This window comes from Lynx canadensis, chromosome A3 (genome assembly GCF_007474595.2).
Source record: "Lynx canadensis isolate LIC74 chromosome A3, mLynCan4.pri.v2, whole genome shotgun sequence".
Lineage (NCBI taxonomy): Eukaryota > Metazoa > Chordata > Mammalia > Carnivora > Felidae > Lynx > Lynx canadensis.
The window spans coordinates 79,663,649-79,684,391 of record NC_044305.1 but is presented as its reverse complement, the minus strand read 5'-3'; the positions used below and the strand labels follow the sequence as shown (position 1 = coordinate 79,684,391).

Below are 20,743 nucleotides of genomic sequence, written 5' to 3'. Positions count from 1 at the left end.
TTGTGAGATCATGACCTAAGCCGAGATCAAGAGTCAGACATTTAACTGACTGAACCACCTGCATGCCCCCACAAGTTGCATTTTAAACTCTGCAAAGTTTACCTCCTATCTTCCGTGACTATAAATAGGAAAGCATATTTTAAATTATTATCCTAGTTTTTAAAGTTTTTTTACAACCCTCTTCAAATACTTCATTAGAATAGAAGGCAGTAGCATTCCTTTGAATTTCAAAAAGTTTCTGTCAAATGGTCTTCTACCAGAGAAAAAGAAATTCATGCTAGATACAGGAAGAAGACAACAGTAAGTTCCTCTCTGTGGTGATCTAAATATATCACAGAAGGCTGCATGTTAAAATGCATTAAAAATGCACAATTACTTTCTTTTCATTCTTATATCTCCCTTTATGGACTGTGATTCATACATAAGAATGCTCTGTCACCAGAAAAGCATAAAAATCAAATTTCACCATGCCATATTGCTACTAGGAAAATATGCAGTGTTGAGACAGTGGGTGATTCTTTCTCCTTTGGTCTTTTTTTCCCCCTTTCTTTCTTTTCCTGTGTTATTACAATGTTAATTGTACATTTATTTCTATAACAATAGTAAGTAATGGTAGCTAACATTGATTGAATTCTTAGCATGTGCCCGCAACATGCCAAATGTTTACACTCCCTATCTCTTTTAACCCTCACAAAAGCCCCAGGAGGTAGATATTGTTATAATCTATGAAACCACACACAAAAAGTTAAATGTTAAGTATTTATAATTTCCTGCCTGCTCTTCACCTTTTAGAAAGGTAGAGTCCTTGGAGGATTTTTTATTTTCCTTGGTGGGCACTACTGAGGACAGGAAATGGAGAAGCCAAGAGAGAAGGGGCTAAATTCAAATAAAGAGATGGAGATTCTGAGGGCCTGGAGGGAGCTGGGCTGAAGAGCTGGAAGGGGAAAGTAAAGAAAAAGAGAGGGTAGAGAGGAGGGATAGGAGGAGACTGGCAAGGGCTGGCAGGCTGCAAGAAGAGGCTAGAGAGAAAAAGAGGAACATGCCATGGTTACTACAGAGGAGAATTGGGGGAAAGAGTGGGCTATTTGGAGAGGATATTTCAGTTCAGGTACATGAAGTATAACTTACTCTTTCATAGCTTCAAGAAAGCCTCAATACAGACTCTGCCATATTTCATCTAATCTAAGACACCACTGCCTGTAAGATACAATCAATGGCAAGGTACATCATTATTTTATGTGCCAGGAAAAAAGGAAGGAAGGAAGGAAGGGAGGGAGGGAGGCAGGGAGGGAGGGAGGAAGATAGGGAGGAAGGGAGGGAGGAAGGGAGGAAGAAATTACAAGTCCCCATCATTTGAAAACATGTCCCGATTTCAAAGAAACATAATGGATTATTCTGTAATACTCTCTCAATCAGTTTTATGTTTTTTTTTTCCTTCTTTTTGTAATACAACACTATTTGGTGAGGCCAGATCTGAGCTGCCCAGGAAGGCTTGGCTATATTTTAGTTACACACATTTTACAGATAAAATTGAATCTCGGAGAAGCTAAGTCACTCATCCCTGGGCTCACAGCTAATAAATGGAGAGCCAAGATTCCAACCCAAGTTAGCTTAATTCCCAAACCTGTGCTCTCTACTTTTTAATTAAGACACACCATCAATAGTTGGCCAGTATTTTATTAAATCTGTAGTTAGTAACAAAAATAACTTTGGAATTAAAAAATAACAGCTTTACATAACATCATTTACACATTGTTGTGCTTCAGAACTTCTTGCTCCATCTGGAGCAAATTGTGAAAAACCATGATTTGGGCTTTGTGGCTCAAGAATTCCTTTCTCTTCTTTTCAAATTATCTTGAATCAAATAAGGGTAGGATGGCCAAACACCTGAATACTCATCAGGAGTGTCTAAAATCAAAGCAAATTCTGCACCTCTGCTAGGCAAACATTTTCTTTTGGAGACAACAAAAGAGAAGACCTTTTTGTGAGTCACAGAATTAGAGAAACATCAAGGTCTAGGACCAAGCTCTAAGGACAAGTTCTAGAACCAAGATCAAATATACAAAATGTAAATGGAGGAGCAGAACATGAACCTGGGACAAAGTGTTCAACCTCGCTAACAATTACAAAACTCCCAGACTCTCCAATTCCAAAACGGGTACCTGACAACATGGTTTTGCTACATTAACCAGCACTTTTAACAATCTGGACCTTTGCTCACTCTGGCCCTCCATCCAAGAATGCCTCCTCCCCCTACTCCCACTTACCAAAATCCTTCAAAAGGGAGTCAAAAGCTTCCTTTTCCATAAATCCCTCTCAAATCCTCCAAGAGGATTAATGGCTCTTTCTGGATTCGCCTGTCATGATACTGATTTTCTTCCTCCTTGGTTTACAGGTTGTTGATGAAAGACCTCCTTAGTAGATTATCAGCTTCCTGAAGACAGGCATAATTTGCTTGTTTGTTGGTTTGTTTTTAATGAAATCATGCTTATAAAGCTTGAGCACAGTGAATGACATGTAAAGGGGAGCTGACTGAAGTCCAGAGCAAGGACCAATGTAAGAGACCAGAATATGGGGGTGCCTGGGTGGCTCAGTCAGTTGAGCATTGACTCTTGATCTCAGCTCAAGTCAGGATCTCACAGTTTGTGGGACTGAGCCCTGCATTGGGCTCCATGCTGACAGCATGGAGGCTGCTTGTGGTTCTCTCTCTCCCCCTCTCTCTGCCTCTCCCCTGCTCACGTGCACACTCGCTTATGTTCTCTCTCTCTCTCTCTCTCTCTCTCTCTCTCTCTCTCTTTCAAAATAAATAAATAAGCATGAAAAAAATACCAGAATATGCCACCCCAAATATGTCTCTTTGGTTTAAGGTTTATTTTGAGATCATGTTTTTTGAGAAACAGCAGACACAGAAGACACTCTGAAAGCAGGGTAGAATTTACCATTTTATAAGGGAAATTTACATTTATAAAGGAAATCTCCATTTGTAAGGGTGTACCAGAAAGAGAAGGAAGACTTTAGATCACAAGAGACTTACCAATAGAGAAGGCACTGACTTAAATGTATATTAATAAACCTTATCCTTATTGACTGTACTCATCCTGGTCATTTTCCCATAACTTGCCTCCCCACACTTCCTTTGTTTTAGCTAACGATGGTATTTAAGCTCAAGTTCTAGCCACCTCTTTGAGTTACTTTTCCCTGAGTTTCTCCCATATACATGAGATACACATGTTAATCAACTTTTTTTGGTTTTTGGTTTTCTCTTATTCATTAGTCTTTTGTAATAGAGGCTCCAGCCAAGAACTTAAAAGAGTAGAAGGAAAGGGTTTTCTTCTCTGCCCTACACCACCTAGTTAATGGTTGAACCAGCTGGAGCTGAGAATGCAACTGCACTTTTCCATGGAACCCTGGCTCCTGCTGCTGCCCCTGTGGGCACTCCAGTAGCTATTCTTGATAGCAGTAACAACAACAAAAACAACAACAAACAAATACATTAAAAACCAAAACACTTAGTTCATAAGGAATGAAAGAAAACTTGGTGGGGTTAATGTTCTATTTCTTCTTTTCTTCAGCTTGATTAAGAAAATTGTCAAACTATTGAATCAAAAAGTTGAAATGGATGATAGAATGAATTTCATTTATATTCATTAGTTGTTAACATTTTTGCCTTTTTTTCTGAACAATCTGAAAATAAGTTATACATCCAGACACTTCACTACTAATTATTTCAGCATGCATCTCCTAAAAATAAGGACATTCACCTACATAACCATAATAAGATTACCAATAATAAAAATAATTTCCTAACATTATAATTCTTTTTTTTTAGTATGGAACACTTCATGAATTTGTATGTCATCCTTGCACAGAGGCCATGATAATCTTCCCTGTATCATTCCAATTTTGTACCTGTGCTACCAAAGCAAACACTAACATTACCTAATTCTAATTCTAATTTCCCCAAACTATCCCCAAAATGTCTTTTACAACTAGATTTTGTTTTGTTTTATTCAACTAGGATCTAATCAAGGTTTATACATTGTATTAGGTTATTTCTCTTTGGCTTCTTTTAATGTAAAACAATCCCTCAATTATTTTTATTATTTATTATACTGACTTTTTGAAAAATGCAGGCCATATGTCTTACAGAATGTTCCACTGTCTGATTGTGTTTGTGTGTGTGTGTGTGTGATGCAGTTTAATGTTTTCTTCTACCACCTGTGTTTCCTATTAAATACCGAAGTTGGATGGTTTAGGTTAAAACTTTTTGGTAAAGTTATTTCACAGGTGATGCTTTCTGTGTCATAGAGCATCTCATCAGAATGCACACATCAGGCATCCCACTCTTAGTAACTAAGTTGGACTGCATGGTTAAAGTGCTGATCAGCAGATATTTCCCTTTGCAGTGAGCAAATAACTTGTGGAATGACACCCTGTTCTACCTTGTTCATTTCTGTAGCTCTCAGATCCTAGCACAGGCCACACCCAGCAGATGGATGCGTTCTACCTAGGCGCTACAAACTAAAGTTGAGCACAAGCACGCAGATCTCACCGAGGCACTTCCTTTCATGGATTATTCTGGAATAATAGAGACCTTGCAGCCCTAGGAGATGGCAGTAGGAATACCTACAGCAGGTGCTGAGGAGTAACAAGGTTTCTGCTGATGGTTCAGGCTGAGTTCCCAGACCCATACTAAGTGCTTGGGAGGAGATGCCTTCTTTGAGAGACTGCTGGAGGAGGCTACCCAGAGCTGGGTAGAGGCAGAAAAACAAAAACTTATAAACTATCATTTCAAAGCTGGGAACAGTTTTCTGTTTTGCAATAAGTGAAGACTCAGAATCTTCCTTAGTTTTCAGGAAACCACTTGCCTAGTTCATTAATGTTATGTAAATTTTAATCAGGAAATGTTTGAGCTAAATTGCTTATTATAATGTAAGAGGATGTCTACGCTTTTGCATAGTCATATCTCTTCAGAGCTTGTTCTCTTATGAGAAATCCTATTTTGTTTTGTTTTGTTTTGTTTTGTTTTGGAATGTGTGTGTGTGTGTGTGTGTGTGTGTGTGTGTGTGTGTATTGCCTGACCATGGTTTAAAAAATTCTCTGCACATGGAACTGTTGCTCATTCTGGTGGAGATGAGTGGAAGGGGCACCCCAAGATAGTCTGTATGTAGTCCTCACTGTTGTCATGAGGGCACCATCCACAGAAACTCCTTCACTGAATAGGAGAATGTGAATAGACTGGTTCCAAAGCAACCCTGGGCATTCCCAAAAACACCTGGGGAACATTTGAGGGGTAGCTTAAACTCATCTGCGTATGAAAGTTAAAGTATGACCTCATGGTGATGTAGTTTGATGTAGCACACAAAATGCTCTTACACCAGTGTGTACACATAAAACTTCTTTGAGAGAGCAGTGTGGGCATAGAAGTAGTGGACACAGAGGTAAGAGCCACCCACATCACTGGCAGCTTCGAGAGAGAACAAAAGGGAACATGTTGGCACCAGATCCTTTCACATTTTAACATGCAAAGACTGTCTTCTTTGGCCAGGAGTGGAGGGTAGCTGTCTATGGAATATCACCAAAAATGAGTCAGTGCCAGGTATACAGCAATTCTGTCACCTGCTGGCCTTGATATGTTATCAATGGGTCAGAATTTGGCCACATTAGAGTGGACCTCTTCAGTGGAATGAACACACTATCCAAAAGATTTCTTGATTCCTAGAATTTCACTTTTTTGATTCCTAGAATTTCTAGATACCTTAAACCTCTTAGCAATAAAGTTTGAGGAACAATCCACCAATCTCCACTTATCTCAAACTAACCATAAGCCCCCTCCCAAGTCCCCAGGGACAAGCAATGTACTTTTCAGGGTCCACCCTGTGCAGGGTCTTGGGTAGCACTGGGACTAATTTTGCTCAGGCAGGTGTGGTTTATAGCACAGGGCCTAAGATCTCAAAGTCTTGTCTCCCTTAACATCTCTCTTTGTTAATTTTTTTTCTAACTATTTATTTTTGAGAGTGAGAGAGACAGAGCATGAGCAGGGGAGGGGCAGAGAGAGAGGGAGACACAAAATCTGAAGCAGGTCCAGGCTCCGAGCTGTCAGTGCAGAGCCCGACGCAGGACTTGAACTCAAAAACTGTGAGATCATGACCTGAGCCGAAGTCGGATACTTAACCAACTGAGCCACCACCCAGGCACCCTGGGTTTATTGCATATATCTTATCACAATCTACCATGAAGTGATAGTATACCATTTCACATATCATATAAGAATCATACAGTAGCATACTTCCATTTCTCCCCTCCAAGTCTTTATGCTGTCGTTTTCATGCATTTTACTTTTAGTTATATTATAAACCTCCTAATACATCATTATTGTTTTTGTTTAAACAGTTAATTATCTTTTGAGACGCCAAGGAATACAGCCCTGGTATAAGAGAGGCTTTCTCAGACTGTGATCTGTCATCCACATTGGGACTGAGAGTCAGAAATGGTTGGGGCCCCAAGCCTTGCTCAAGAGCTTCCTATTAGTATTTCTCAGCTAGCGTAAGGAGCAAGAAGCATGAGAGCCAGCATACTGACAAAGATCAGATGAAGGACATTGCCTTCCTCTTAAGCCTATTGTTTCTGATGGCCTCAAGAAGCTGCCCTTATGTTAAGGAAGAGAGAACTGCCATGCAGAGCAACCAGTAAATAACTGAAATTTCAGAATGTCGAGCTATGTTTAATGAGATATTATTAAATATTTGGCTGAGGTCACTCGGTCATACCCCTGAAGGGAGGCAAATAACCAGAAAGCCTAAGTGCCAGCGGGACTTGTATTGTCAACAAGACCACAAGTCAGGCCCGGAAGCTGCTCTTGAACCACAGGATTCCATCTGGTTCCCCCAGAGTCTGGCATTGCACTTTGCTCCTTTCAGCGCTATCCCCTTCTTCAGGCCAGCCTTCTGTTTTGCCTGAGCCTCACAGCGGTCATAGTGACCTGCCCAGCAGGGAAGTGTGGAGAAGCCACTCCTTACAAGATCTCTCTGACACTATTTAAGGGCCAGGGATCTGCCTGCTGGGCTAGATTTACCCTAGAGTCTGTCCCCCAGTCTCTACCCTGCCCCAATGCCAAGTCCAGTCTCTAGGTACAGCTCCTCTAGTTGGGCCTGAACTGCTACTGTCACCACCCAGGTGTTGAAAGAGGACACTTCAGATGTCATGAAATCTACCTGCCTGCCCAGGCAGGGTCCTTGATATATGGTCAACTATTAGCGTTTTCTCTCAAATAACTGAAGTGTCTCTGAATAGAACTTCCACCTGAGGTTCTAATTCTGGGAACCTTCTCAATTTACACAGGATTTTCTACTTTCCCCTCCATCCACCTACCCTTCAGACAGAAGATATTTTTGATCATGTTTTCTTCTGCCTTCTCTCCTCAAAACCAAAACATTTTTAGTTGAATCAAATTCAGATAAAACTTTTTGAGCCCTATTAAGGCTATGTAAGATACAGCTGGACTCAGAGGTGGAAAAGTAGGAAGGGGGCACTGGGTGGCTCAGTCAGTTAAGCATCGACTCTTGATTTCAGCTCAGGTCATGATCTCATGGTTAGTGAGTTCGAGCCCCATGTTGGGCTCTGTGAAGGCAGTGCAGAGCCTGCTTGGGATTCTCTCTTCCCCTCTCTCTGCCCCTTTCCCCCTTGCATTGTTCTTTTCTTTCTAAGTAAATGAATAAACTTTAAAAAAAAAAAGTTAAAAAAAAAAAAGAATAGTAAGAAGAAGGAATTTTCTGATCTCTATATCAAGGAATTTTTTTCCCTACTTGATAAGAAGTGGAATAGATCCAGGCTTGGTGAACCCTGAAGCTTATGCAATTTTGTGTCCCTCTTACACCAAAGAACATAAAACTCCAACTTCACACAAGATTAGTTTCCTTAAAATAAGGAAGAAAATCACAACAAATTAAAAACTATATAGGGGCGCCTGGGTGGCTCAGTCGGTTAAGCATCCAGTTTCAGCTCAGGTCATGATCTCATGGTTCATGAGTTCAAGCCCTGTGTCAGGCTCTGTGCTGACATCTCAGAGCCTGGAGCCTGCTTCAGATTCTGTCTCTCTCTCTTTCTCTGACCTTCCTCTGCTCATGCTTTGGGTGTCTCTCTCTCAAAAATAAATAAACGTTAAAAAATTAAAAAAAAAACATGTAAACTTTAGAAACACAAGAATCATAAAACCCAGAAAAATTACATACTTTCATAAACTGTCTGACATATCTCTATAACACTTTTTCCCCACATTTTTTGGTCCACTCACTGTCTGGTTGCTACTCTGTATAACAATAAATTTGTGAAATACTTTTTTATAGGAAAAAAAAAGGATAATTTAGTCTTTCCTCTACCATGTTTGATCAAAGCTTGCTTTTCACGGTGCCTGAGTGGCTCAGTCAGTTAAGTGTTGGGACTATGGGTTTTGGTTCAGGTTATGATCTCATGGTTTCGTGAGTTTGGGACCTGCACTGGGCTTGTGGTGACAGTGCAGAGCCTGCTTGGGATTTTCTCTCTCTCTCTTTCTCTCTTTCTCTGCCCCTCCCCTACTCACGCTGTCTCTCTCTCAAAAATAAATAAATGAACTTAAAAAAAAACAAAACAAACTTGCTTTTCATCAACAGTTTAGAAAAGTCACTTTCAACTTCTCCAGCTCAGCTTCACAATTCATTATTTGTAATGTCATGTATTGTTGAATTTTTCCCAAATTTGGAGAAAACTATCAAGTTCATTTTGTACAGGAGCTATATATAATTTCAGGGACTTTCAAGTTTTCTTGTTCAGTGTGTCATCTTATTCTTTGAATTGACAACACTCATTATCCAGTTTGCCACCAATATTCTCATAGTGGCGTATGTCAATGTTTTATATCAAGACAGCAAAAACTTAGTAAGAATCTACATAGATGTGCTTGGGAGATGCCATTTCGGGCTGGAGAGAAGTATGAGCACAAGCACGCCTAGCAAAGACAAGAGTTCAATGGATGAAGCAAAGGGTACATGGATGGTGGCAATAGGTGATAAGACTAGGGTAACAGACCAGGCAGAAAGGTGGGAAAGAGTGTCAAACAAAGCAAATATCTGAGGACAGACTCTCATGCCTTTAAGTGTAAGAATCCAGTATAATTGTAAGTATAAGATTAGTATAAGTATATAGATTAAGTATAACCCAGACTTGTGTTAAGTTCATAAGATGAACCCTAGGTTGAATCCTAACTCTGCCAAGTACCAGCCTGGCAACAACATGACTTTCCACAAAAACGACTAGCTAGCAATATGAATATATCCCCAAAATCCCACTAACTGTATCTCCAGGTCAACTTCTCCTTAGTCATATCCTCAAAATACCCCAATCATTCCCACACCAGCAGACTCAAGAGGAAGTATGATGGGAGCGCCTCGGTGTCTCAGTCGGTTAAATGGCCGACTTTGGCTTAGGTCATGATCTCACGGTTTGTAGGTTCGAGCCCTGTGTTGGGGTCTGTGCTGACAGCTCAGAGCCTGGGGCCTGCTTCGGATTCTGTGTCTCCCTCCCTCTCTCTGCCCCTCCCCTGCTCGTATTCTCTCTCTCTCAAAAATAAATAAACGTTAAAAAAAAAAAAGAGGAAGTATGAGGGAGGGAGAGCTGAAGCAGTAAGAAGACCCTGCCCTAATTACAGTTAAAATGTTTTCTGTAAATTTTATAAAAACATATGACTACATGAACACATTGCTAGGGACTCTCCCAGGGCCATGCAAGGGGCTTATGCAAGTGAGGGGCCCAGAAATGTAAGTTTCTCTAGTTTCATTGTACATTCATCCCTTGGTGGAGAGCATAAAACAAAAACCACATACACACTATATTAGTTATTTCATGTTGAGTAACAAATTATATCAAAATTTAGTGCCTTCAAACCACATACATTTATTATCTCAGTTTCTGAGGGTCAGGAATCTAGGCGCAGCTCAGTTGAATCCTCTGCTTCATGGTCTCTCACAAGGCTGCAGTCAAGGTGTTGGCCTAGGGTCTACAGTCTCATCTGAAGACTCAACTGGGGAAAGAATGGCTTCTAAGCTCATTCATGTGGTTGTTAGTAGGATTCACTGCCTTGAGGACTGTTAGACTAAAGGCCTCATTTCCTAGTTGGCAGATGGCTAGAGACCACCCTCAGTTCCTTGCCACATAGGCCTGTCCAACATGGCAGCTTGCTTCATTAAAACTAGGAAGAGAGGGGCGCCTGGGTGGCGCAGTCGGTTAAGCGTCCGACTTCAGCCAGGTCACGATCTCGCGGTCCGTGAGTTCGAGACCCGCGTCAGGCTCTGGGCTGATGGCTCGGAGCCTGGAGCCTGTTTCCGATTCTGTGTCTCCCTCTCTCTCTGCCCCTCCCCCGTTCATGCTCTGTCTCTCTCTGTCCCAAAAATAAATAAACGTTGAAAAAAAAATTAAAAAAAAAAAAAAAACTAGGAAGAGAGAGTTTACTAACAAGACAGGAGTCACAATCATTTAGAATTAAATCATGGAAGTGACATCTTATTATCTCTGCTGTAGTCTATTGATTTCAAGCAAGTCACTAAGTTTAGACACTTGGAGGCGTCAAGAAGCAAGCCAGTCTCTAGAATAATTTTTAGTCTCCTTCCACCGGAAGAGACAACAAGCAGGACACAACCTGGCTGGTTGGCCTACAGCGTACAGCAGGAAGTAGAAATGCCTCTCACACACTGTGGCCATAGGAAGTGGTGGCGATGGAATGCCAGACTCCAGTCTAAATGGCTCATGCTAAGATTCAGGTTTCAAAATGAATCATTAAATGCAGAACTGGGACAGATACCAAAGTCAAGAACAGAGGCAACTGGAGTTGGACAAGAAGTGATTCGGGGAGTCCTCTAGGTAAAAGGCCAGCACCTGTGGCAGGGTGTTTAGCTATCTTCAGGTTATCTTTGCATAGGCAGGTGGTCCAGTAAAAGGTTGGGATATGATACACAGAAAGGACATAATAAAGAGTTAGCAACCATGTGAAACAAACACTTGCCTGCTTTTTCTTTCTCCCCTCTCTGGAGACCTTTTGAGGGCCACTCTAACTTTTCCTCTTTCTTTCGCTCCTTTTTTTTTTTTTTTAATATTCATTTATTTTGAGGGGGGAGGGGCAGAAAGAGAGAGAGTGAGTGCATCTCAAGCAGGTTCTGTGCTACCAGCCCAGAGACTGACACAGGGCTCAATCTCACAAACCGTGAGACCATGACCTGAGCCAAAATCAAGACTCAGATGCTTAACTAAGTCACCCAGATGCCCCAGTGAAATTTTATTTTTTTAACAACTTTCTTGAGATATAACTCACACACCATACAATTTGCCTATTTAAAGTGTAGAAGTCAATGGTTTTTATTGTATCCACAGAGTTGTGCAATGATTATCACAATGAATTTTAGATCATTTTCATCATCCCCCAAAGAAATCCCACATTCCTTAGTAGGCATGTCCCATTTCCCTCCACCAGCACCTCCAACCCCTAGGCAATCACTATTCTGCTTTACCTTTCACTGCCTATTTGAAATTAAAAGATCACATGCTCTATAGGTCTCACCTAATAACACTTCTCAGTGACCACAAACCTTCGACAAACAAGGTAAGTCTGTGAGTAGAACACCAGGCTTTGCATAGTGAGTCACCGGGATGGGACGTGGTGATGACTCTGTGATGATAAAACCTGAGCGAAGCAGCGACGGAGGCAAAAATCCCTGGACAGCAGAGTCAAAGGCCAAAGTTCATGGCTAAGGACTAGCAGAAATGCCACAGCACCAGTGCCACTTTATTGGATCACAATAGTCTCCCAAATTCTTTTCTGGAAGGCCTAGGAAGAGAGTCCCACAGCAGGATAAAGCTCCTGGGCTTTGGAGTCGGAGGGCCAAGTATAAATACTGGTTTCACACTTGCTAGTTGTGTGAACTTGGGCTGACATACTTCTTAAGCCTCACTTTCCTGATGGGTAAAGAAACCAGGATTAGGATGGGTAGAGCACAGTGTGCAGGCTCACAGAACTTCCCTCTCTGCAGCTGAGAGCTTGACACACAGCCGGACCCCCAAGAGGCATGGAGGTCTCACCTTCCCACGTCCACCAACTCCAGGTGCATTTAAAAAAAATTTTTTTTAATGTTTATTTATTTTTGATAGAGACAGAGAGAGAGAGAGACAGCATGAGCAGGGGAGGGGCAGAGAGAGAGGGAGACACAAAATCTGAAGCAGGCTCCAGGCTCTGAGCTGTCAGCACAGAGCCCAATGCGAGCCCCGAACCCACGAAACACGAGGTCATGTTCTGAGCTGAAGTCAGATGCTTAACCAACTGAATCACCTAGGCACCCCGCCAAGTGCATTTTTGAAAGAATGATCACGTGACCATAAAAGCAGGGAATTGTCCTTTGGCTGTTCCAACCTCTGCAGCTGTGCTGCTGGGGCTCAGCTTGCTCAGGCCCAGGAAAGTCCGGGGCAGCTTGCCACACAGAACTTTCTAATGAGCATCCATCCACTGTCCCCCTCGAAGCTGGGCCAGGTTATTTACTACCCCACTATGGCGGAGTCAGGGTCTGGACCCAGGTTCTTCCTCCCTTGACCATATGACCCCACAGAGTGGACCCACCCCCTACACTCGGGTTGTATGGGCACCTAAACACCTCCCCCTGCCCCATCTTTTCCCACCCCACCAGCATCTTCTCCCAAGGAACTGGATTTTTTTGCACATGCAAATACACACACACACACACACACACACACACACACACACACACACCTCTACCTTTTGGTTTTGTTGGCTCTTCAAGGCAAACACAGGAACAGAGCCTATTGACCCAACCCTGAAAGAGAAGCTGTAAACTGTCTTGCCCAGGGATCTCCAGACCTGCACTGAATAGACCCTGGGAGAAAGGAAGGCCTACCCAGCTTCCTAAGTTTCTCCACCCAAATTCTTTGTCCTAAGACAACTCCCATCCCCAGCTGCCAACCAGTGCCTCAGGGTAGGAATCTAGAGGCACTCGCAGTGGCCTCAACCTAAAACTCAGGAAAGGAGTGAGGCTTTCATGATATCAGCCAGGCCCAAGACACCCAACTCCAGCAAGCCTGAGCAAAAATGGGAATGTACTGGCTCAAAGGGTGGTGAGGATGGGATGGCAGTGGATCCAGGGCTCCATACTGTCCTGAGTCACCTTTGCTCTCTTCACTCCCATTTTTCTGTTTCCATGGGTGTTGTCTTTTGCCAATGGGAAACTTTCTGCAGATAGTCAGGGAGCTGGTGGGGTAACCCCATTTAGCAACCCCGAGAAAAACAGCTCCCCTCTCCCAGCCCCAGAGGATTCCAACAGGCCCTGCTTGATCACATGCCCAGCTCACCAGTCCTGGGGCTCCACCCATCTCCAGGAGAAGGATGGAGGAAGGCATTTTGGGCAGGCAAAAATAGTAGTTTCAACAGTCCTCTACATGGCAGCTGTTTTCAAACATGGGAAACTTCTCCTCGCTGAGTAAAAATAGAGCCCAAATGCTCTAAAATAGAGGAAGAGTCTGGAAGGCCAAGAAAGCTGCCAAGAACAGCCGTTCTGTAAATAAAGCACTATGTGCTAGAGTAGGACAAGGAACCTCCTGGAAAGCAATTCATAGCAGGCTATCCTTGAGCACACTGACATCTCCTGACCCTGGCTGAGGAGCCCCTGCTCTCATCTAGAGGGAACGAGGTTACTTTAACTTGGGCCTCCTTGCCCGGTGTGGGAAGAAAATGCAGGCCTCCCCCACATGAGACTTTGCTGCTCCCTCTACCCATGACCAGACCCTCCTCCTCCGGTGTGACCCCTAAAAGTCGCCCAGCGCTGCAAACCACCCCCTTGTTGGAGAAAACTCCACCAGCTTTTATGGGAGGAGGTCCACCTCTGGACCATTCCAGGACCACGAGGAAAGGGACTGTGGGTCCTCAGGTTCTGGTCCAGACTCCCACCACAAGGGATGTGGGGGAATTTCCGCCCCAGCCACGGACACCTCGAAGTAAACACATTCTGCAAAGACAGTTGAACCCTTCCTCCCGTTCCACAGGGGCTCTGCCCCTGACCTGCAGTAACAGTAGGCTGTTGCCCTGCACTGATCCCCACGTGCTGAGGAGCATTCAACCTTCTGTGCCCTTCTGGAAGCTTCAGATATTTTGAATGAGAGTGCTAACCACACTGCAAGGAAGTGACCAGCAAGAGGTGGATCAGCATGGGATGCAGAGGATAATGAAGGAACAGAAGGAGCCAAACCAGAGGAAGAAAACGAGAGAAAGAACAGGAACAGAGGGAGCAACAATGATGATGAAAAAACCAACAGCCACCATTCACTGAGCACTTACTACACGCCAGGCTCCAAGCACTTCCCACACATTAGCTTATTTAATTATCTGGACATTTAAAAAAATATTTTTTACATGTTTATTTATTTTTGAGAGAGAGAGAGAGAACACAAATGGGGGAGGGGCAGAGGGAGAGAGGGAGACAAAGGATCCAAAGCAGACTCTGCAATGACAGCAGACAGTAGTAGAGAGTCTGACTCGGGGCTTGAACTCACTAACTGTGAGGTCATGACCAGAGCTGAGGTCAGACATTCAACCGGCTAAGCCACCCAGGTGCCCCTATCTGTACATTTTAAATGTACAAGCTTTTATTTTTTTTTAAGTTTATTTATTTATTTATTTAGAGAGCACACACGAGCCAGGGAGGGGCAGAGACAGAGGGAGGGAGAGAAGATCTCAAGCGGGCGCAGAGCCTGACACGGGGCTCGAACCCATGAACCGTGACATCATGACCTGAGCTGAAACCAAGTGTTGGATGCTGAACCAACTGAGCCACCCAGGTGCCCCGGTACAAACTTTTCAATGTACAAATGTCCCCCAAGATATTTCTTAACTGCAAAGAGAAAGACAGCACCTTACAAAGGTGAGAAACCCAGTCAACATATTAAAATGACCAGGAATCAGACATTATTAACCCTCACTATGATGCACTGAGAAGGACAAAACATCACTTCTGTGGCATTCTTGCCCAAAATACACAACCTCATTCTAATTGCGAGAACACAGCAGACAAACCTAAATTGAAGGACATTCGACTCCTCAAAAATACTCTTCAAAAGTATTAAAGTCATAGAAGGCAAAGAAACATGAAGAAACTGCAATAGACTAGAGGAGTTCAAGAACAAGTGGGATCTTGAACAGGATCCTGGAACAGAAAATGGGCATTAGTGAGGGCAAAAATGGTAAAATTAAAGACCTGTAGTGTAGGTAAGAGAATATTTATTTCCTATTGTTGGTTCATCTAGTGCCAATTGTGATCATTGCAACGTGGCTGTGTTAACATCAGGGAAAGTTGGGTGCGGGTAGATGGGTCCAAACTACAACTTTTCTGTGAGTCAAAAATTAATTCAAAATTAAAAATTTTTTAATTATTTTTTAATTTTATGTTTTTGGGGCAGTTTTTTGTTTGTTTATTTTTATTTTAAATATTTTTTTTTTAATTTTTGAGAGAGAGAGAGAGATAGAGCACAAGCAGGGGAGGGGTAGAGAGAGAGGGAAACACAGAATCTGAAGCAGGCTCTAGGCTCCGAGCTGTCAGCACAGTGCCTGATGTAGGCACGAACCCATAAACTGTCAGTGCATAGCCCAACATGGGGCTTGAACTCGTGAACTCTGAGATCATGACCTGAGCCGAAGTTGGACGCTTAACCAACTGAGCCACTCAGGTGCCCCTAGTTTGTTTATTTATTTTTGAGAGAGAGGGAGAGAGCACGAGCAGGGGAGGGGCAAAGAGAGAGAGAGAGAGAGGGAGACAGAGAAGTGGGACTTGAACCCACAAACCATGAAATCAAAAGTTGGATATTTAACCGACTGAGCTGCTACCCAGGTGCCCTTGAATTTAAAGTTTTCTAAGTGCAAGATTTCTCCAAACAAAGCAATCCATCTCAGAAGAGTAACTTACTGGATTGGTCTACCAGCAGGGAAAAACATCCAAACTTTGGATAAGGCAGAGAATATTTTTGTGTACAATGATGTGGTATCCTAGGATACTAGAATACTATATCCTAGGATGTAGGATATGCCTTTTTGTTCAGCAGGTCCTCACTTGCAGGGACTGGGCTGGTACCCATTTCAATAAGCACCTCTGTAGTTTCTGGAGGTGGAAGAGCAAGTCAGGCTGCCTCCTGCCATGAAATGCTGCCCCACAGCCTCATGGGCCAGCGGGCTCTCCATGATGTTGTTCTGCGTCTTCTGTCTTGTTCTTCAACCCAGCAGGACTCAGCAAGTGGGAAAGTTCTTAGCTTTCTTGACAGTGCATCACAGCCCCTCCTCTTTCATTCCTTCCTCGGTGACTCACTTTTGGAGGCTTTCACAATCAAATAAATAAAGGTATTTCCCACCAACCTTAAGCTTGACAACTTCAACCCTCAGTGTCCACCAATCCTTTCTTATATCCCACAGAGGATAAGTCAGTGTGACATTACTGCTATCTAAGCAGTTGAGGTTTGCCTACATTTGCTTATCTTCTTTATCTTTGTGCTTCTCTGGGTTTCTCCTATCTCATCAACCTGGAGGGTAACAGCAGATCAAAGGCTATTGCTGAGAATCTGTAGCCCTGGCCTCCTGGCTGACTGCAGGTTGGTCCTCAAGTTTCCAATGAGCAAAACAGACAGGACTTCCACCTTGTCACTGTGCTGGACCTTGGCACCTGTCATCTGGCTCCTGGGTCTCCCTCCACCCAGTTAGGTTTTCTGCTAGGCCCCGGCAAGCCTGCCCGTTGGCTGTCTTTGTGCTGAGCCAGCAAAACTCTGTTTTCATTCTCTTCTCTCCACCCCACAGACTGGAAACAAATTATCCAATGATTAGTTAACACTTCATCACTGTGCCACATTTTGCAATGAGGTGGGACAAGTGGAAAAAAAGGAATTCTGACCTCAGTGCCTTGAACCCTTGAACAACAGCAGGAAGAGCCCAGAAGGCTACTGATTCAAAGGAGGCGAGGGTTGAACATTTCTCTACTGCCCAAGGAGACTTGGGGTGGGGCCAGAGTGAGGCTGGGACGGCTTGATCACTTCCCACCCACGTAGCAATTTTTGGCAGCTGAGGGAGTGCTGCCTGGGCAGGCTTGGCTGTCTGTGAACCAAACCCAGAGCCCTCTTCCCAAGGCCACCTCCCTGGCTATGAGAAACCGAGCTGGGGACCCCAATTCAGGAGAGTGGGCAGTGTTTGTCTCCTCCTACTACTAAAATCACCTTGAAATGACAATAACGGGATACAAAAATGAAGAAACCCAAAGTGGCGTTGGCAACAAAGATGGTACCGTCAACAGAAAGATCACTTCTGAAAGATAGGAAATATATGCAATTATATTACTGGACAAGCTGAAAGAAGGGAAGCACAGCCCAGAATACGGTCGAGAGAAAGCTGCAGGGATATGGGGCTAGCATTCACAGGGGAGCTCCACAAAGTCTCCCAGCTTGCAGGAGGCAGTGGGGATGATCTCCTGCGGCGCTGGCTGCATCATAGCTGGCCCAACCCATCCAAACACACACACACACACACACACACACACACACACACACACACACACAGTTGGGTCAGCATGAGCTCAGATGCTTATACGCTAAGAAATGTTTCCTAGACAGAGATACAATGTTCTGGTTGGCAGGAGAAGCTGAGTGGTACACGATGAAATAGACCCAAAGCAAAAAGGAGGAAAGGCAGCTCCAGCATCTGGTCTCCAGCCTACCTGTCTCCCACCTGCTCAGTCCCTGAAAGGGTATCAGCCTCTACCAGGACACTACTCATACACACCCTCACTCAGCCTCCCCATGCAAGGAAGTGGTCTTTGGGATGAATGGCCCTGAAAAGAAACAGTTCCCAGGAAGTGACACAAGTCAGTTCAGCGCATTCATTCACAGAAATGGCCAAGGATCACTTCGTATTCTCTTCCATGAAAATTAAAGTGAAAACCAGCTAACTAAGGCCTGAGATACTTCACTAAGAATTATCAAAATAAAACAGGACTAACTCTTCTAAGTCACTGCATCCACAAAGAACAGGCTGCAATGGAAAGCAGAGTAATAAACAAGATATTGCTTTTTGAAAATTAAAAAAGAAAAAGGATGGCCAAAATAAAAAAGTTCTATAGAGGGCTAAGTAAAAGAATGATTAAGACTAGAAACCTGTGTGTATGTGCACGCACGGCACGCTGCAAACAGCTTTGTTTCCATTTGGTCCATGGCTTGGGACAGGGCTCCAGGGTGGTTAAAAAGCTGCCTGGTGGCTGCAGGGAGAGGCTTGGGCACAAGCCCTGGTCCGGGGGTTGCATGCCAGAGAGGCCCCTCAAAGGCTGCCGGGCTTCAGAGGCTTCTAGTCATGCTTGAGGACGAGACTTTATTTATTTTTATTTTTTATTTTTTTAATATTTATTTATTTTTGAGAGAGAGAGAGAGAGAGAGAGAGAGAGAGATGAATAGAGACAGAGGGTGAGCGGGGGAGGGGCAGAGAGAGAGGAAGACCTAGAATCTGAAGCAAGCTCCAGGCTCTGAGCCATCAGCACAGAGCCTGACACAGGGCTGGAACTCAGGAACCATGAGATCATGACCTGAGATCATGACCTGAACCGAAGTCGGACACTTAACTGACTGAACCACCCAGATGCCCCTTGAGGGCGAGCCTTTAGAAGAAATACTCGCCCAGCCCAGCCTGGGGGCCATCCCGCCTGCAGGTGTGAGTCAGGTGGTCACCCGTCTTCTTGATCCCCTTCTCATCCTGGTCCTCCAGGAAGTCACAGAGATGGGGGCCCGCGCAGGCAGAACCCAGGGCACGCAGAGCCAAACGGGCCCGGTTCAGATTCTTCACCAGAACCGGGGCGGTGTCTGTGGCATCCAGGGTTTTATTACTCTCATCCTGGAACAGCTTCTGCCTGGTCCTGGTCCCGGTAGAGGGTGTGGCTGCCTGGTTGACTTTGCAACTTCCGGGGACACTCCACACCCTTGCACCCTTGCCAACACATGGAAGTAAGTGACCCATGCCCTCCAGATTCCCATTGTCATGGTCAAAATAGAAGCCCAGAGAGAGGTAGGTGTAGGAGGTCTGCAGATGCGTGTTGACCAGGAGGTTGACAGCCCCCTCCACCTCGGTGAAATAATTCTGAGGAATCCGGGGAGCTCATGGTTGATGGGTAAGAAGGAGCTAAGCTCAAAATAGGGTGTTGGCCAGTCCCAGAGGCAAAGGATGGCCGAGAAGATGGCTCCAAAGGTTGTGACTGGAAAAAAGGTTGGAGGGTGGTCGGGAGGCTGGTAGAAGGGGTGTCCCTGCATCCGTTCCATCCAGACACTGTTGAAGCAAGAGACAGATCCGTGGGGCATACTGCAGGAAACCAAATTATTTTTGTAGTGGATTGCAGTGCAAGTTACAGCACACTCTAATCGGCCAAAAATCACCACACACTTAGAATGGGTCACTATCCTGGTGGGAAAATTATACGTCAATAAAGCTGTTGTAAACAAGAGCCCAGCCCCCTCAGGCCTTAAGAGGGATCATTCTGGGGCATACTTTCCACACTGTTCTTCTCCACAGATGTCCCATGGGATTGAGCTCCAGATCCATGCTGGCAGTTGGCTTAACACACACTCCTTATTGGCTGCCTTTCTTCCCAACATCACCTTCTCACAGAACATGTACCCAAGAAACTAATTGTGCACGGAATCCTTCTCTAGAGGTCTATTTCTGGAAGAACCCAAACCAAGGGCAGGATATGTTTTCATTTTGTACTCTTCTGATAGTTAAAGAAGAAGTGATAAAGTTGGTGCCAGGATCAGGGTTACTGATGACATTTCAAAGAAAGGTTAAGAAAGCCAATCTGGGGAAGGACTTGATGATGAGCCAGGAGAGAGTTTAGTTGAAGACAGGCCAGGAAAAGGCGTGTCCCAGGACAGTAGGTCTCCAGGGCACCGTGAAGCCCTTGCTGGGATGTAAGTTCTTCCCAAGGCTTACTGCTAAAGTAGGACGAGAACATTCCCCTGATGTGGAACAGCTGTCAGGAAACTGCAAGCACCTTTGTTCAACTGCCAGGCCTCTTAGAAATAAGCCCTTGGATTACAATCAAATTAAAAACTCTACTTTTGTTGCCTCGGCACAATCAATATACCTCCCCTTTCACAATGCACACTAGGCAGGAAGAAAGCAACTACCAGAGCTCAAAAGCCACCACGGTTGCTTGGGTGGAAATTGCTAACCACAGAGAGTGATGGAAAAGAAGGAAATACACCTAAGTAGGATTCCACTTTCCAATTTAAGTGTTTTAAAACTTTCTATATATGCATGGAATACACACGCTAATGTTGCATTTCAATTATTCTAAGGAGTAATAGTTTACACTTTAATATCTCTGCCATTGAGGCATATCATACAACTGACATAAATCATATTGAATGGATTTTAGTGGTAAATAAAATATTACAGGTTAAAATTAACAAATACACTTTATATACAATGTGACAAGATTTTTTGGCTCCTTAAGTATTAAAATGCCTCTTTCTTGGCCTCTACCTTTTCAAAGTATTACTTTGAGACCTAAGTGAATCAGGACAAATACTTTAATTTTTCAGATTTACTGTTAACTCTAACAAGGTGAAGTTCAGCTTCAAGATTATGTGGCAGATGTTCCTAGCATTTAAAGCATATAACCAATTTAAGCATCTGACTCTGGATTTC

General features: G+C 43.8%; 1 protein-coding gene and 1 non-coding gene across 2 annotated transcripts; both read right to left on the bottom strand.

Annotated features, from left to right (window-relative positions):
- Nucleotides 1-3,824: 3,824 nt before the first annotated feature.
- On the bottom strand, nt 3,825-3,930 carry LOC115511313. Its single transcript, XR_003967985.1, has one exon. It is a non-coding gene; the product is annotated as a U6 spliceosomal RNA (small nuclear RNA).
- A 14,717-nt stretch (nt 3,931-18,647) lies between these two features.
- On the bottom strand, nt 18,648-20,743 carry LOC115510624 (ferritin light chain-like). The gene has a single exon (XM_030310681.1). The coding sequence runs from the start codon at nt 19,055-19,057 to the stop codon at nt 18,704-18,706; it is 354 nt and encodes a 117-aa protein (XP_030166541.1). The 5' UTR covers nt 19,058-20,743; the 3' UTR covers nt 18,648-18,703.

Coding starts and splice junctions, on each gene's coding strand:
- LOC115510624 (XM_030310681.1), bottom strand. CDS start 19,057: ATGGGTCACTTACTTCCATGTGTTGGCAAGGGTGCAAGGGTGTGGAGT.